The following is an 18265-nucleotide window of genomic DNA, read 5'->3' on the forward strand; positions in this document are numbered from 1 at the left end:
GGGGTAAACAGAAAGGTTTTTTCATCTACTTATGATTTGATCTACCAAAATTAGCCTTAAAACATGGTGTAAACAGGACCTGAATCAAACCAATGAATTGCAAACCAATACATTATCTGTATAACATTTTTCCTAAAAGTCAAAGTCTTCCACAACTTAATTTGAAAACAGACACATACCTTGTGTTCTGAATCCAAATGGAGGTAAATAGTTGATCACTTTTGCAAGCCTCTTAAAGTTTCGGTCCAAAAACATAGAAGCTGGCTTACTAAACCTGCGAAAACAGAATGAAAAGAATATTAATTTATTACTGAGAGTTTATCTAAGAGCACATTTCGCACTGTAAACACCTTCGTATCAATAAGCTAATAATTCCACATCAGAATAATATATAGCCTAACAACACATTCCTCTCCTGGACATCAGGAGCCTGACGGGGTCATAAGGGTCTTTTGTCTGTGAGAGGTCTCACTTCGTCTCTGCTTTGACCTGTGGTTAAAGTTGAAAACCGTGTGGCTAAACCAGCACCAATCCATCTCCTTCTCCAGAGGAGTCAGGGGATACCCTACCCCGCAGGCCATTTCCCAGCACACTCCAGTCTTAAGGCTAGATGTGCAAATGCTACGATGAATGCCTGTGCCTCTGACCCTCAGATCCTCACTGTCATTTCTTATCTACTCTGCCTGCTACCAAAGACCTTTTCAACAACATTTAAAGCAATACAAATGAGCAAATCTCCAGGAAGTGGAGCACAGAGTGGCTCAAAGGTGCCGGTAGGCAGTGGGAACTTTCAGAAGCCAACATTTTTTTATACTAGATCCCTTTCAGAGGTCATCTAATGATTTTATTTAATACAGACAGAGCAAGTCTAAGAGGGCAGAAGACTTTTCCACGAACACTCCAAGTTAACACTGCCTCTTTTCTGCTTCCGTAAGTGTGGCCACACGATGCGTGTCTGTTTTTATGACCCTCCAAACTCAACAGACTCATTATTCATTTACAAACATGAGGATATTGGATCATTTTTCAAGTTTTTTTCCCTTCTTTCACAGGCGTTTTATGATTAAGTTAGAAAACTGCAGTAGACTGGTTGGGGATCGGGGGCCACTAACAAGGAGAGCTTGTAAACAATTAGGCCCCTTTTGAAAACTGAAGACTAATCATGGGTCAGTACAGAGAACACATGGGTCATTTAAAATGCAGGTCCTGCAGTTGGGATAAAAAAAGCAACAGAACGCCTTTCCTAAAAACCTTTTCAATGCACTATGCGGTGCAAGTTTACCACCTTCAAAATACACAAAAAGGTTAATTCACCACAAAATGAAAAATCTGTTATTAATTTCTGACCTTAATGTTGTTCCAATCCCCTGAAACCTTTGATCATCTTTGGAACACAAATAAAGATATTTTAGATTAGGGGTCTCAAACTGCTGGCCCGTATAACGAGATTTGTCCCGCCAAAACATATATTTTTGAATCACAATAATTGTTGTGCAGTGGCATATAGCCACTTGTGGTTTTGACCCCCCACCTACTGGGACTTCAAAGTATTGTACTATATATCTGGGTTACTTTCGGTTTCTCTCAGCATGCGGTTAAGAGTAATGCACATGCAGATTAATTCTGGGGCTGATTCGACGTTGAAATATATGTCTGTAAGCTAAATATTCAAGGGTCATTTGATCATAATTAGTTTTATACCACCTGTATTTTGTTGTACAAACACCTCTTCATGGTTCAAACTTCACCTCTTAGGCTGCTGGTGTAATATGATCATTTTGCTAATATTCGATAGTCTCCTATAGATTTTCCTCATATGCATAAAATTAGGTGGTAAAATTTGTATAAAAAATGTGCATTAGTCAAATTTTACTGCTGACTAAATTGAACGTGTTAAAGTAAATGTAAATATATACATACTTTCCCCCTCATTGTTGTAGTTTTACAAAAATAAATGATATTGAGAAGAACAATTGCCAGTAAAGTGACTAAAGTCTTATGCTATCTTTTAAACTTTTGCTTAAGCATCAATTCATTGGGACATAATTATTATTATTGAGCCTATTATTACATTGTAGTATTTTCATAGCAATTTAAACTACCCCTTCAATATGCACAAGAAACAAAAAGGAAGACCTTTGACTATATTTAGGAAAGTATGTCTGAGTGCATCAATTACATCAGGTTTCCACTTTTTATCCCCCTTGTGCTTGAATGATAAAACAGCCCATGTGAATTGTCAGTCACTGATATGGCCCCCCACCAATTTGAGTTTGAGACCCCCGTTGTAGATGAAATATGAGAGTTCTCTGACCCTCAAAAGACAGCAACGGTCATAACCAAAACGAAAAAAATTGTCAGAACATTAAACGTGACTTTATAGGTTCATCTGAAGCTCCAATAACAATTATGTTAAAAAAATAAAATACAACCAGATATGGAAGAGAAGATATGAGCGAATAGAGTTGTATTTAATTAAAAGTGTTTTTTTTTGTTTTTTTTTTAGCTTTGTATGATTACATTTGAACTACCAAAGTCGCATGGAACATTTGACAATGTTTTTGGTTCCTTTTCTAGACTTTGAACGTCTTGGAACCACTGCTGTCTATGATCTCTGATTGCTTCAAAAATACATTTTCTGAATTCGTAAGTGTGGCCACATGATGTGTGTCTGTTTTTATGATCCTCCCAATTCAATGGAAGATTTAATCTTAATTAATTTATCTTAATTTGTGTTTCAAAGATGAATGAAGACCTCAGGGGACTTGAACAACAGGTGGGTGAATAATTATTAACAGATTTTTACCCTTTATAGGGTTTTTTTTAACAACGTTTCAGTGAAGAAAGACTGTAGTTTCTTCTAAACCAGCCAAATGCACAATGTATAAAATAGGGAAAGTGAGGACAAAGATGTCAGTTAAAGAAAATGTCAGAGTGCAAGAGCAGGAAATGAGATGAGGAAATGAATGGGCTCAGTATTGGCGACTGTTTAGGAGACTCCGATAAAAAGTGTGTCTAATTCACATACTAATCACTTGAGATGTCCAACAATGTCAAGAATAAAGCTGCTACACAGGATCCTCCTCTTATAATCACCTGATAAAAGCAGACCTTGCCAAAACAAACTGTGATTAATTAGCTTGTGGGGTGTGGATTAACTTGCATTATAAATAACTGGGCGCGAGCGCTTCAGGCCTAAAGACAGACAGGGGTCTGCCTGTCATAAAGGGGTCCTGAACAGGAGGCCTGTGCACAATGTGCTCATTTCCTCATGGCTATCTCTCACTGGGGGCTGTATTTTTATAACCGCCCACTCAAGTTCACCCAAGACATTTGATTTAAGAGTCCAATACAAACAATTTTGGGAAAGGAGTAGAGGTGTTGAAAATAAATTGGATTTCAAGGGTTAGCCAATGACTAAACTAACAGAGGGTGGGATCACATGGCTTCAGGTGGTTTCCTACACATGCTGGGACGCCCTAATAAAGTAAAATGAGGAAAAGTGATTGCCCAAATGACCATTTTCTAACTATGCTGAGTGGGCTTTCAAGGAACAGTCCCTATATTTTTTCCAACAACCAATTATTGAGCTTTTTCAACCTTCCCATCCAGCGAGAACCAAGGTTATAATTGTATTGGATTTTTCATTAGTTTTAGTTTTTATTTCGTTTAGACTTTTTCAAATTCAGTTAGTTTTAGTTTTTAGGAGATTTGCTAGTTTATATTTTGAAATTGCTTAGTTTTAGTATAGTTTCAGTATTTGTTTTAGCTTTTTATTTATTTATTTATTTATTTTTTTGTAAATTAGGATATTTGTTAGGTGCATAATAAATATTCTATAATAAAAACTCAACCAAAGATAAGCTACTTTTTTTGGACACAAGAACACAAATTCAAATACAACAGCCCACAAGATGGCAGCCTTAAGTAAAATATGTATGCAAGGCTGCTTCTGAGGTTAGATACACAGTAGTGATAGGAAGTTCAGATCTATTGTGGGATCTTTTCCTCTCAAGTTTTGTCAGCAGTCATAATTTCAGTCAGTTAAAACATCACCATGATCTGAAAAGTTACTTACAATTACGTTTAACACAAATAAAGCTTTATTTACTTATTTAAATGACTTTCCATGATTGAATAAACTTGCGTTTCGCCAGACCATCTCGTTTAAGCCCTCAGTTTACCCACTCTGCAGTTGATCAAATTTAGTTCAGTCACAGCAGGTGGTGAAATACTGTTTGTATTTGGTTCACTGAATCACCCATGCGCAATGTTATTGGTTCACCGCTTCTCAAATCTGATTTCAGTGTACTGTTCTAATAACTGAATAACTCAATACATGGTTTCCGCTACATTCATTCTTCCATGGCGGGCCACCACGCCAAAATTCATCCCTCCACGGCTAAATTACAGCTTCTCATTCAAAACATTTTATTTTTTTAATAGCGGGTGATAATAGCACCAAAACGTATTAAAAACTAAGTGAATTATAACCACGTAAACTTTTCTGTAACCGACCATAGTGCTCTGCGTCATTTGTTTAACCCTTTAAGGTTACGTGCTGACTGACTGACTGGCTGACTGACAGGTGTGTGATGCGTGAGGCCAGCAAACACGACGTATAGCGGTTTCACTTTACTTCATCACGCATTAATACCGCTCTGTAGGTCTATTGGAGACATTCATAAATATTCCTAGCAAATCTAATAAATGTTGGAGACATACTCGTTACATAAACGCACTAAATCACACTTCAGCAGCGTTTATTTGAGAGCGCACAAGAAGATTTGCTAAGTGTTGCCAGATGATGCTGACTGTTTCCAGCCCAAAAGCTGGAAAAAATCCTAGAGGAAACACTGCAATATATATTGGTTTATTTCAAGTCAGAGGGGGTTATCAGGCATGTAAAAATTAAGTTGTTTGTTGATAAGTGTTAAAGTTACTGGAGACGCAAATTGTTTCAAATGCTTCAGTTCGATTTGGTAAATTAGTTCAACTGGTTCACTTAGAAGAGCTGGTTAAAAAGAACTATTTGTTCACGAATCATCGCGATCACTAATAGAGAAAAAAAAAACATTTTATGACAAAAATTGGTTAAATTAATAATTTTAAGTCTCTGTATTTAATGATGTCACCATGCTGCTGTCTGAAGGAAAACCTGCTTGATCTGGCCAATAGTATCAGACTCTGAAGTGCATATGGGTCAAACACCTGGCAGCGCAAAGTAAACAGATTTACTTCTAAAAGGCAGTAGGCTTATGTATTAAACAAATTTACAAAGACAAAAACGAATGACATTTTCACTATAATTTTAGCTCGTTTCAGTTAGTTTTGTATGTACACAATGCAGTTTCAGTTAGTTCTAGTTTTTTTTTTAAACTCATTTTTATTTTTATTTCAGTTAACGAAACTGTTTTTTCAATTCAAGTTTCCGTTTTTTCGTTCGTTTTTGTTAAATATAATAACCTTGACGAGAACTGCATTAAGAATATTTTTGTCAATAAAAAAAAACTCAAATTTTACAAATATTTTAAATGACTTTTCAAGTCATTCTTCAGTTCTAAACTTGTAAAGCCCCAAAAACGTTGTTCAGTCAAAACAGACCACACTAGCACTAAATGTAGAACTAGTTTAATCTAGCAGAAGCAATTGCACCAAGACTAAATCCTACTGAAAGCTCATTTTGTTTGAAATATCAAACTCAAATATAAAACATAACTTTTTCAGATTTATGGCTTTGATTTTAGAGCAAAAATATTTTGCTTAACATGAAATTTGAATTATTAATTGCAATAACTTTTCCATTACAATACTAATTATTTCAGGTTTTATACATTCAGAAATAACATTAAACGTTTGGTCTGCTTTTTAGTTCAACGTGATTCTGGAACCATCTAAACTGAATCAACGTACCCCAAACATCATTATAAATTATTTATCACGCTATAAAAAAAAAAACTCAAATATTTGTGTTGTAATTATGTGGCAGCAAAGCCTCCTGACCCCCAAAAATAAACACAGACCCTGAGAACAATGATCAATCACATGTGTTAATTAGAGACACATTCTAGACGCTGTTAACACATATCCCGTTAATTAGGGGAACTGTTAAAAAGTTCCAGTCACCAATACATTCATCGCATTGAGAAACACCACAGATGCATCTTCTGCAACTCGTCATTCTTGTTGTCAAAAGATCTCCACTCGCTCTTCTTTAAAAGGTTATTTCCTGACATTATTAGTTCTGTTTAGTCAGTTTTTGTTTAAATCAACCATCTGATTTGGACTAAATATTGCTGTTGCTATTGTGTGATAGTTGCTGTTTTGCGATAGCTGCTTAAAATCCTTTCCAAAATAATCTTGCTTGATTGGTGGAAAAGCGATTTCTAAACAATGGTATGGCGATGAAAGAAATATCCATGAACAAACCCCAACCGTGATGCTTAATGTTTATCATCGTTGGGCATGCTGGAGTGGAAAAATGACTTACGCTAACAATAGCCAGCCGGAGAATTACACTGAAGACGAGGGAACAATGGGATACGGATGCCAGCACAGACGGAAAAGTTCTATCAAAGGCCTGTGACATCATCGAGGGTCGCCGAGTGCTGTATGACATCATCGAGGGTCACGGATTTAGTCAAACAGAAGATGTTGACTCATTGGCTCTTCCACAGTGGCTGCTTTACAGGACTTTTATTGCTGTCAGCCGCCAAAGACAGAATCACTGTCCACATCCAAACAGAGCTGTTACAACAGGCGCATTGTGGAGATGGTGAACATGCGGAAGTGGTTGTTTGTTGTGGTAGGTCACAAATTAATAAGGGCTTAAAGGATCAAAAGAGCAGCTTTCTGTTCAGTTGGAGATATTACGAGACTGGCCTCGGGGGTTCGTAGTTGTGAAGTGACATAGTGTCTCTCAATGGAAAATCGAAAAATCGAGGCTAAATCTTTAACAAAGCTGTCGTCCATTCATGGAGATCGTATTTAATTCTGTAAACGACGGAGAAGCTCAACAGTGCAAAGTTTATAGATCAAAAACAGGTTTAGAAAAGCTGAAGGGATAAGAATAAAAAGGAAGATAAAAAACACATCATTCAGCCGAAGCTTCTTTTGTGTTCTTCCGACCAAACTTCCATCCCATCTGCCATCTTTAGTTATCCTTCTTTTCAAATGTGAAATACCTTTTCTCAAAACACAAATCGCATCTTACAATGCGGCGACTCATTTGAAACTCTGGTGGATCTCAGTGCATGTATCAGGGCTTAAGTAGTAGGTTTTCAGCCAGGCATTATTTTGATAAATTCATATATTTTGTTGTGAAAGAAAACCAAAATTTAGTTCAAATATGATTGATTTGAAAATTATCTCAAAATGTCAACATCACCACCTTAAAGAGTTAACATGTCAACATTAAATTAGTGAAGCACCAAACTGTTTAACCAAAACACTAATACCCACATTTTTCATTCATTCATTTATTTTCCTTCAGCTTAGTGCCCTTATTTATCAGGGGTCGCCAAAGCGGAATGAACCACCAAGCGATCCAGCACATGTTTCACGCAGCTGATGCCCTTCCAGCTGCAAGGCAGTACTGGGAAACACCCATACACACTCATTCCCACATATACGCTTAATTTAGCTTTTTCAATTCACCTATAGCGCATGTCTTTGGACTTGGAGGAAACCCACGACACAACACAGGGAAAACATGCAAACTCCACACAGAAACGTCAACTGACCCAGCTGGAGCTTGATTCAGCGACCTTATTACCCACATTTTTATTAAACAGATTTTAATATCTAGATTTTGTAATTTATAAGTTTATCAATAAACAATTTATGAACCAAACAGTCAAGGCATCAATATAACAAAAAAAGTTTTTTGTTTGCATATCGTATATTGTATAAGACTAATGCTGCTATTTACGCGTAAATAGACGCTTGAACATTTTAAGTTTTCTCGCTTAAATTGTGCATCAAGTCCACTTCATTTGCGCATCAAATTCACTGATCAATAGAAGCAGATTAGCGTCATGTATCATTTACTTTAATTTACTTATCATTTACTTTAAATCGATTTTTAGACGTTAAAAACAGCTTGTTACGCTGCTTGATGTTGCAAACAGATTTTTGCTTATTATAATATTCTACGTTGTTTCTATAATGATGCAACGAAGGGGAAACTCACACCAACACGGGGAGAACATGCCACACAAAAATGACAACTGAACCAGCGACCTTCTTGCTGTGAGGTGACAGCGCTACTCACTGCACACCGTGTCGCCCATTATTCAGACACTATTGTACGAAGTAAAGTTATGCTTTTGCTGTCAGAAAGTTATGTTTATGTCAGCAGGAATTGGTTAGGCAACAGAGGCACGCACATTCAAAGGTATGGAAATAAGTGAAATGCATGCGGTCATGTGTTTTCAAGGTAGAAATACTCTGAACTCTTTTATGTTTTCATTCATTATTCATTTTCCTTCGTCTTAGTCCCTTTACTTATTAGAGGTCGCCACAGCGGAATGAACCACCAACTTATCCGCCATATGTTTTACACAGCGGATGCCCTTCCAGCTGCAACCCAGTACTGGGAAATATTTTGTGCTTTGTAATTTTAATAAAATATCAAATATTAGAAAGCGATATTCACACATTTAGGAAAAGTCAGTGTATTATAGATTTTTGGATTTTATTTGAACAAAGACACTAAATTATACAATTTAAAAATAAATGTCATCCATTAATACTGTCCAAATAAAAGAACAACTGTTTTTGATGCACATGTTGGAATTTGTTCAGTATTTGCTTTTCCCATTGTAGAAAAAAAAAAAAAAGTATTCCTTCTCTGTAATTTCAAAACTTATGTGCATTTTGCCGTTTCCAATAGGGCTGTGCGACTTGGGTAAAATATCGAATTGCGATATTTTTATTTATTTTTTTGACAGATATTTGTGATTTCGATTTGATTTGCGATTTAATTTTGTAGTCAAGCTTCAGTTTAATAATCTGTGTCATAGCTTCTTACTGCTGAAACGCAGTGAGTGTTACTTTAAAAAAAGGAAATAAAAATATATTAACTTCAATATTTATTCAAAATAGTTTTTAAACATTCAGAAAATAAACAAATTTTTCTCTGGAGCAAACAGCAAGCACAAATAAAATGACCTTACCTTTCGGTAAATTAGTTCAACTCAAATCAGTGAGAATGTAGCTTATTATAAAAACAAAAAAATAATAATTACAAATACATACAGAACACTCAGCAAACTAAAGTGACAGATTGAAAAGTTTTGATTGGGCAGAATGAAAGTGTGCTCACTTAATTGGTTAGTAAGACTGTCACACACAGACGACAGTCACACATTTGCCGTGGGTTGGGGAAATAATACATATATACTCAATATCGTAGCCTCTTGTGATAAGTTTATCGCAATGTTTCAAATCGTGATTGTGATACGATTTCGATTAATCGCACAGCCCTAGTTTCCATTTAGCATTTTTAATGCAATATTCCAAAAAGTGTGTGAAAATGAATCTATGAATCGGTACATTTTTCTGAATCTACAAATCCGTTTCAACAGAAAACAAGCAAAGATGAAACTTTTGTGTGACTGAAATTTAAGAACATCAATAATTTGAAGCAGAAAGCCAAAAACAACGTATCTGAGACAGAAAACCAAACTATTTCAGTTGCCAGACAGTGGCTCTTACTTATTGTTAAGTCCTGTGTTCATTCATTCATATTCTTTTCAGCTTAGTCCCTTTATTAATCAGGGGTTGCCACAGCGGAATGAACTGCCAACTTATCCAGCACATGCTTTATGCAGCGGATGCCCTTCCAGCCGCAACCCAACACTGGGAAACACCCATACACTCTTAAGGCTCGTACATGTCGGGACGCTTTTCATTTGCGACAGCGTTTTGAGACATAACTGCATTAGTGAAAATAACCAGTGATCTTTTCTTAGCTGATGATCAAGGGTGCATCTCGCTATTAGTTTTACTTGATCTTAAGGCGGCATTTAACACCATTGACCACAATATCCTCATAAATCGCTTAAAGTCTACAGCTGTCCAGGGACAGGTTCTGCAATGGTTTAAGTCATACTTGGCTGACCGTTACCAGTTTGTGAATATTAATGGACAGCCTTCACAAGTCAGCCCAGTAAAGTATGGGGTGCCTCAAGGATCAGTTTTAGGCCCTTTGCTGTTTACAATATACATGCTACCCCTGGGAGACATTATAAGAAGACATGGGATCAGCTTTCACTGCTATGCAGATGATACTCAATTATATATTTAAACTAAACCTGATGAGACATCTAAACTGTCTAAGTTAACTGAGTGTATTGAAGATGTTAAAGACTGGATGACCAACAATTTTCTTCTCTTAAACTCAGACAAAACAGAATTATTACTTATTGGGCCTAAATCCTGTACACAGAAGATCTCGCAACTTAATCTGCAACTAGAGGGATACAAAGTTAGCATTAGCTCTACTATAAAAGATCTGGGTGTCATATTAGACAGCAATTTAACTTTTGAAAATTGTATATCCCATGTCACAAAAACTGCTTTCTTTCATCTGAGAAATCTTGCTAAGTTACGAAGTATGCTATCCATCTCGGATGCAGAAAAACTAGTCCATGCTTTTATGACTTCAAGGCTGGATTACTGTAATGCACTGTTTGCTGGCTGCCCAGCATCCTCTATTAATAAACTTCAATTAGTACAGAATGCAGCTGCCAGAGTTCTTACCAGGTCTAGAAAACATGATCGTATCACCCCAATTTTATCCTCCCTACACTGGCTGCCTGTTAAGTTTTGTATTGAATTTAAACCAACTTTTTGTATCGCTACAATATAACTTGCTCTTTAAGATCTCAAAACTCAGGGCTTCTGGTAGTACCTAGAATAGCAAACTCGAGTAAAGGAGATCAAGCCTTCTCATTTATGGCTCCTAAACTCTGAAATAGCCTTCCTGATAATGTCCGAGGCTCACGATCACATTGCCGACCTTTATTTAGTCACAAGGCGTTAAACGTCAACGTAAAACGCGAGCAAAAAAAAATATCTGGTGTGCACGGGCCTTTACATTCACACACATACACTACGGCCAATTAATTTAGCTTTCCCAATTCACCTATAGCGCATGTTTTTGGACTGTGGGGAAGCCAGAACACCTGGAGGAAACCCACACGAACACGGGGAGAGCATGCGAACTCCACACAGAAATGCCAACGGACCCAGCCAGTGCTCGAACCAGTGACCTTCTTGCTGCGAGGCGATCATACTACCCACCATCACGCCCTTAAGCCCTGTGTATTACATGTTATAAAGAAATGTGTACATACTTTGGATAGATAGCAGTCATTTTGGCAGCTGCATAGCCAGGTTTGCAGACTCCTTCACTGAGGTTTCCATACTTGTACGCCAGATCCAGAGGCCTGTAGACAGTTAGAGAGGAGAGGAAAGAGAAGGCATTTGTTTTAAATAGACAGGAGTGTAAATGTTCAAATCTACAGGTTTTCACTATCTGAATCTGAGGTATATTGTTTTTTTCTAGCCTAGCACTTGGTTGATGACGTCTAAAGCAGGATGTGATGGATTACTTGAAGAAACTTAATTTATTGCTGATGTATAATATAAATGAAACAGTCAAACGACAGGAATGCAATAGATTTTGCTGGCAGCACAAACAGCGAGCATGTTTACTTCATACTTTGGATCTAAAAGAATTTCCCAAGCCCCAAAACAGCTGACTTTCTGAAGGCATGCATTTGTGGCACGAAGATACCACAGAAAGCTATTTTGACTGACCGCTCAGTTTTTTTTTCTCCAAGAAAAAACGGGGCAAAATTTGGTTACACACATTTGAACTAAACAGCGCCAACGTTCCGGGTTGTTTAAAAGCAGAAATGTGGAGCACTTGGATTAATTATTCCATAAAAAGTGTTTGTTATTCAAGCTATAAAGTTGTCTACTTTTCTAGATGAATAAACATCTGGTTATGCGTGACAGAAGTTTACTCCATGCTAACAATGCATTAGAGAGAGTTATGCCATTTAGCTTAGCCCTCTGCTTTACGTGTAATGTTTAGAGTCTCGTGGATATGCTTTTAAAACAAAGTATTTTAATGTTGAGTGCCCCAACTTTAGTGTTTAGTGCCTTACTGAGTTATTTATTTATTTTCCTTTTATTAAAGTTCAGTTATATATGTTATATGTAACAATATATATATTATATGATTGTAGTAATCCATTTAAAGGAGCACTCCGCTTTTTTGAAAAGGCTATTTTTTAAGATACCTACACTCTCAGAAATAAAGGTACAGGAGCTGTCATTGGGGCAGTACTTTTTCTAAAGTTTGTCCCTGAAGGGTCCATAATGGTACCTCAAAGGTACTTTTTAGGTACATTTGGGCACTAAAATGCACCTTTGAAGTACCACTGTGGACTCTTTGGGTACAAATATGTATCTTTTAAGAAAGGTACTGCCCCAGTGACAGCTCCTGTACCTTTATTTCTGAGAGTGTATAGTCAGGGGTTCTACAGGTTTCATCATGTCAAATTTAAGACATTTTAAGACCTTTTTAAGACCATTATAAATTTTATTTCAGGCTTACACAAGGTTAAATACGAAGGATTTTTTTCTGATGGCCCAATTAAAACATACAAAAACATGTTATTGTAAAGAAGATAAACCATATTTATAATAAATTGTTAATAAAGTTTTAGTAAAACTTTTATTGAGATGGAATGTTAGTGATTTGATGCATGTTGGCCCAATTGGGTAGCTTTACATAGACATGAGAAAATTAGAACTTGTTTAAAATTATTGAAGACTTGCAACACAATATTTCAGTGAAAATTACTTAAGGCCTAAAATTTTGTTTTTGAAATTGAAGACATTTTAAGACTTTTTAGGACCCAGCGGATAAAAGCAGCTTGTAAAGCAGGGCTATTCAACTAGTTTGTCATAGAGGCCAGTTCATGAAAAGCATCCCAAATAAAGGGCCGTAGAGTCATGACTATAAGTGGTGACACAACAGCAATTAACAAATATGTTGTATTTTTGGTCCTTAAGACACCCATGTTGGATTTTTCTAAATTAAAATGTTAATATTTTGTATTTGAAACTACATAATATCAGTACACTGTACAACAGGCTTTTTTTTTCAAATATATTCAAATGTTGTATTTCAAAGCACAACAAAAGCAGTGCATTGCTCAAGTAGGCTTCTTCTACATTCAAACTCATATGTTATGTTTTGAACCGCATCACAGTTACATATATTGGCATATATTCTTACATTGGAAATAACAAACTTGTGCACGGAAAAGACATGCTATGTGAATGGCCTGTGGCTATAATTAATCCAGTGTGCGTGCGTATTAACCTTGATGTATAACAGGCTATATGCAGGAATCCTAATGGTAATTTCAATACCTTTTTAAGACTTTTTTTAAAGACATTCTCAGAATATTTTAAGACCTCATCGCCACTTCAAGTTCTAATCAGTATCAAACTTTTAACTTAATAAACAGTTGTTAATAAAAAAATTGTAGTTAAACAAATCAATGGAGCACAACCATGCAACAGAACTCGGATAAGCTTGGAAGAAACAACGCTTGAAAGAATAAATTACGTGGATGTTTTCAGCGACAGACTTCAGTCACTGTTTAAACTTATCTTTCTCCAACCAGGAGTACACAAACTTACATTTTCCCATTTTGCCGTCTGTTTCGTTTTATGGTTTCGCTACATGCTACAATGCGTCACATCACCTTCCCGTGTTTGTCCCAAATTACATGACATCACCCGAGGAGGGAGAGCTTGGCCGGACACACCGGCCCAATCCAACCGCATGGATAGTGCATGCTGTTGTTAATATTAAGAGGAAAATAAATATATTTATGCTTTTTTGGAGTAAAACACTTTAGACGACGCTTGAACAAAATTTAAGACCTCGTAAAAGTGGGATTAAGACTTTTTATACCTTTTAAGGGCCTTTATTTTCTTATAATTGTTTTATCAACTTTTAATACTTTTTAAGACCCGTGGACACCCTGTACAACCTCGGATTTTTAAACTAGCACACAGTTGTCATAACTTTGTTAGTTGCAGCAAACATATCCAAATGTTTTCGGCTGCTCGTGCCACTCGCTTATTGTCAGGTGACTCACTCTTTGCGCAACCTTCACCTGCAGCTCGTGCTGTATTGAACAGAGGTGCATTACTACATAACTATAGCGGCCGCTTTTCGACTGAACTAAATTTATTTTTGATGATGACACTATTTGGAGGGCCGGAACAAATTGCCTCAGGGGCCGGGTTCGGTCTGCAGGTCACCAATTGAATAGCCCTCCAGTAGAGTTTACCACATTTTACACATTTGTGAATACATTCAGCCGATCTCGTGGTCTGGAAAGAACACTTTTAGCTTAGCTTAGCATAAACCATTGAATTGGATCAGACCATTAGCTCACTCAAAAAATAATAATAATACTAATACTACTACTACTAATAATAATAATAATAATAAAGAGTTTTGATAATTTTCCTATATAAAGTTTGACTTTTCTGTAGTTACACCGCGTGTTAAGACTGACGTAAAAATAAGAGTTGCTATTTCGCAGTGTCAGCGCATTCAGAAATAACAGTTTGTTTGCAAAAGCCTCTAAAATCTACTTGCCTTTAACAGCAAAAGCCACTATGTCCCGAGAACCTATCAGAAGGCGCAAATCAAATCATACGTTTTCAATGTAGCAGCACTCTGGCTATTATGAGGAGACTGTTTTATTCCACTTCAGATTTAGATTTTAAAAGATGGAGTTTGATGAACTTGATGAGCCTCTTCGACTGTTAGTGAATGGCAAATGAAAACATCCCATACCTCAAAACTCTATGCATTATAAGAAAAAGAAAACACAATGTACAGTCGGAAGTGTAACATGCTTTCCTAACGATTTTATTGCGCAGCGAAGCTACTTTGAATTTACAACTTAACTTGAATTACAACTTAAATGCCGTTCTTTTATCCCGCATGGGTGCTATGAGGATAAACAAGAGATGAAAAAAAGACCAAGACCTTCAGTATGGTGAGAATTAATGAATGACAGCTTCTAAGAGACATTCTATCTGAGAGACATCTCCTTTTTGTCCAGCAGGCCTACCTTGTGTTTTATATGCTAATGTGAGCTTTTTTTTTTTTTTTATAAATATAATGTGTAAAACTATACATTATTTATATTACTTCATATTATCTGTACGTCTGATAAGCTTTTTATATTAATTGACAATGCACAGATATTGATGTTTTACAACATTTTTACACTACATTATTCGATTCTACCAAGTTAAGTTTACAACGTTTGCAATTAAATCTAAATCTTAAATATCAGAAATGACAACAGATTGTTAATTTAATGTCAGTTTTAATGTTATTGATTAATGCACTTACTTGACAGATTTCATTCATTCATTTTTTTTTCTCCTTAGTCTCTGGTTTATCAGAGGTTATCAAAACAAAATTAACCGCCACTTACTTGACACATTTATGTATTTTGAATTTTAGGTGGTTATTGTAATGTGTTTTATGTTTGATAAAATAATTTCTAATAGCATCTTTGGTGATTTTTCAACTAATTCACTGTCTTGTCCCAATAGGTGGATTTAGAGGTTTTTGCAAAAAAAGCACAAGTGGATTTAGCTGGTTGACGCAAAAGAAAATCTTCCTTGTTAAAAACCAAACAACTGTCTAAAGTGACATTTTTGAAAAAAAAAAAAATTATTTACTAGCTAATAACCTTTTTATTATCTATGAAATTGACTGAACCTAATTATAGGAGCCTGATAGAAAATGCTCATTTACAAAAAATTATTAAATAAATTAAAAATTTACAAAGTCTGATGGATTTAAAGGGTTTTGCATCTAAACTCTTCAACTATCCTCTCATTTTAGAGTAATGATTAGGAAACTGTACTGCAAACATTAACGCATGAGATGCTAAATAATTGTTCCACGTTTTTTTCGAGTGCCTTGGACTAATTTTTGCTGTTTATTCCGATGAATCCCTTGCCCAAAGAGCACAGACACATTATTTAAGGTAGCCCTGAGCACTTTTTGTTTGGTTTTGGATTTTTATTAAAAGTCTTTTATTAACCGAGATGCTAACGGTCTAATCTGATTACATTATTTACGCTAAACTAATCTAAAAGTGCACCCACCAGACCTGGAGATCGTCCGAATGGATTGAAAAATGGTAACTCTAAACTGTTTAACTCTACAGGACTTGTAAATTGAGTCGATTTCCAAAAGAAGTAAAGTGCAGCTTAAAATGGATTGAAGGAGCAGAAAGGCTCCTACCACCTAAAGTGAGCAGCATCATTAATAACCTGCAGCTCACACCGAAAGCAGTTCAAATAAACAGGTGGGGAGGACGCAGGTCAGGTCTGAGAGGCCAGTAAATGTACACAAAATATGTTAAAGTGCCTTAATAAAATAGATAAAGCTAATGAATAATAGCATTTAATAGAAAAAAATACTAACCTAATACAATTTAAGTGTGAAAACAAATGCTACTTTATGGTTTAGCATTAAAACAGCACGCCAGTTAAACAACATCAGCAAATGTGAGTACTATGGAATACTGTCTAGTCTCAATGTTAAAATCAGTCAGATATTATATAAATACATTCAAAAGATCTGCTATCAGAGTTTACAGCAAAGTTTTCAACATCAACTCACAATGTCCTATACCCTAAATGGCTTTTCAACAGTTAGAATAAAAGCCACAAGACACTTATTTGCCACAGCCTTCATGTTGATAAAGTAGTTGGCCCAATGGGACCGTGTCGTATTTTGTTGTCGTGACAGCTCTGAGTCTTTAAGCAACAGAGCGGATGGTGGATTGAGGCCAGCTGAATAATGAAGTGCACCACACAGACAGTTTTTGCTCACAGCGTCAATGAAATCTAAACCTGTCGAAGGCTTTGCTTATTGTACGTGCGCGTGGTGTGGACAGACGTGTCTTCTCTGATGCTCAACACTGAGAAATTAGGGCGAGGTGAGAGTCTGAGAGTTTGGCCGCTTCAAAGATGAAATGTAAACATATACCTACCACACACAGACCTATAATACATCACACGAGGTTGCTGGAATGGATTTCAAGACACTAATGGCACTGAATGGAGTCAAAAGCTTTTAATGCTTTAACCTTAGCATCCGAGATTTTCTTTATATTTCACCGTGAAGGTTACAATAACTTGATCCATTGAAAAGGACATTTTTACTTTTTTAAAGGGTAAGATTTATTTATTTATTTTATTATTATTACTATTGTTATTATTATTATTATTATTTTTAAATTGAGCTTTTCAGAATTATTAATAATTCTCAGAATATTATTTAATTAGCAAGATTATGGTAATGGCCTAAAAAATTTAAGTATCTGTAACTACATATATGCGAGAACAGGAATAAGTGTATTTTTTTTTAACCAAGACTTTTACATAATGTGTAAGCTGAAATAAACTTTCTATTGATGCATGTTATGTGCAAAAATGGGCAGCATTTAAGTTAAATGTATTTCAAATATGTATTTTAAATAAAAATAGTATTTTGTCATTTGTTTATGGGTTTATGAATAGGGTTTATAAAAATGGCTTAATATTTCGTATCAAATTAATTTAGTGTCTTGTATTTTTAAATACTGTAAAATACTTTGTAAGAAATATACATTAAGACACCATATGAATGCACCCTCTGATTGGTGCTTTGGATGTTAATGACTCTTCCATTTAAAGAAGAATTGAAAAAAATCTTGGGAGAAAGAGTATACTGTACAAATAATAGTAGTTTTGGATGGATAGCTGATGCCAAATGTTTGTCGTTAAAACAAACAACATAAAAATACGTCCAGTATTTGATCAGTATAGGTCCAAAGAGTAAAGATGTAAGCCCTAAATTGTCACAACATAAAACACAAATATTTAATAATCAAAAACACATACTTATACAGTTTTTACATTGAGTATTGAAGAGTTCAATACTCTTCAAGCAAAAAAATATATATAGATTTTTGAAAAATTCTGTGAACAAAAAAAAATGAACTTACATTTAACAGCCTTTTAAAATATTAAGAGGTTGAATAATCAATTTACAGAGATAATGTCAATTTTACTGGACACATTTGCTATCAAACATTGTTTACTTCACTAAGTCTAGATTTGCAAAGAAATGTCATGCTCCTTCGTA

General features: G+C 35.6%; 1 protein-coding gene across 6 annotated transcripts in view; it reads right to left on the minus strand.

Annotated features, from left to right (window-relative positions):
• Positions 1-18265, minus strand: part of st3gal3b (ST3 beta-galactoside alpha-2,3-sialyltransferase 3b) — a 136480-nt gene that overhangs the window by 62704 nt on the left and 55511 nt on the right. For all 6 annotated transcript variants that reach the window (XM_056473184.1, XM_056473175.1, XM_056473170.1 and 3 more), the window contains 2 exons: positions 11361-11453; positions 180-274 (listed from right to left, as the gene is read on the minus strand). In XM_056473184.1, the coding sequence (XP_056329159.1) occupies positions 180-274; positions 11361-11453 (188 nt within the window). The remainder of the gene's footprint in view (positions 1-179; positions 275-11360; positions 11454-18265) is intronic.

The sequence above is a fragment of the Danio aesculapii genome, chromosome 2 (genome assembly GCF_903798145.1).
Source record: "Danio aesculapii chromosome 2, fDanAes4.1, whole genome shotgun sequence".
Classification (NCBI taxonomy): Eukaryota; Metazoa; Chordata; class Actinopteri; order Cypriniformes; family Danionidae; genus Danio; species Danio aesculapii.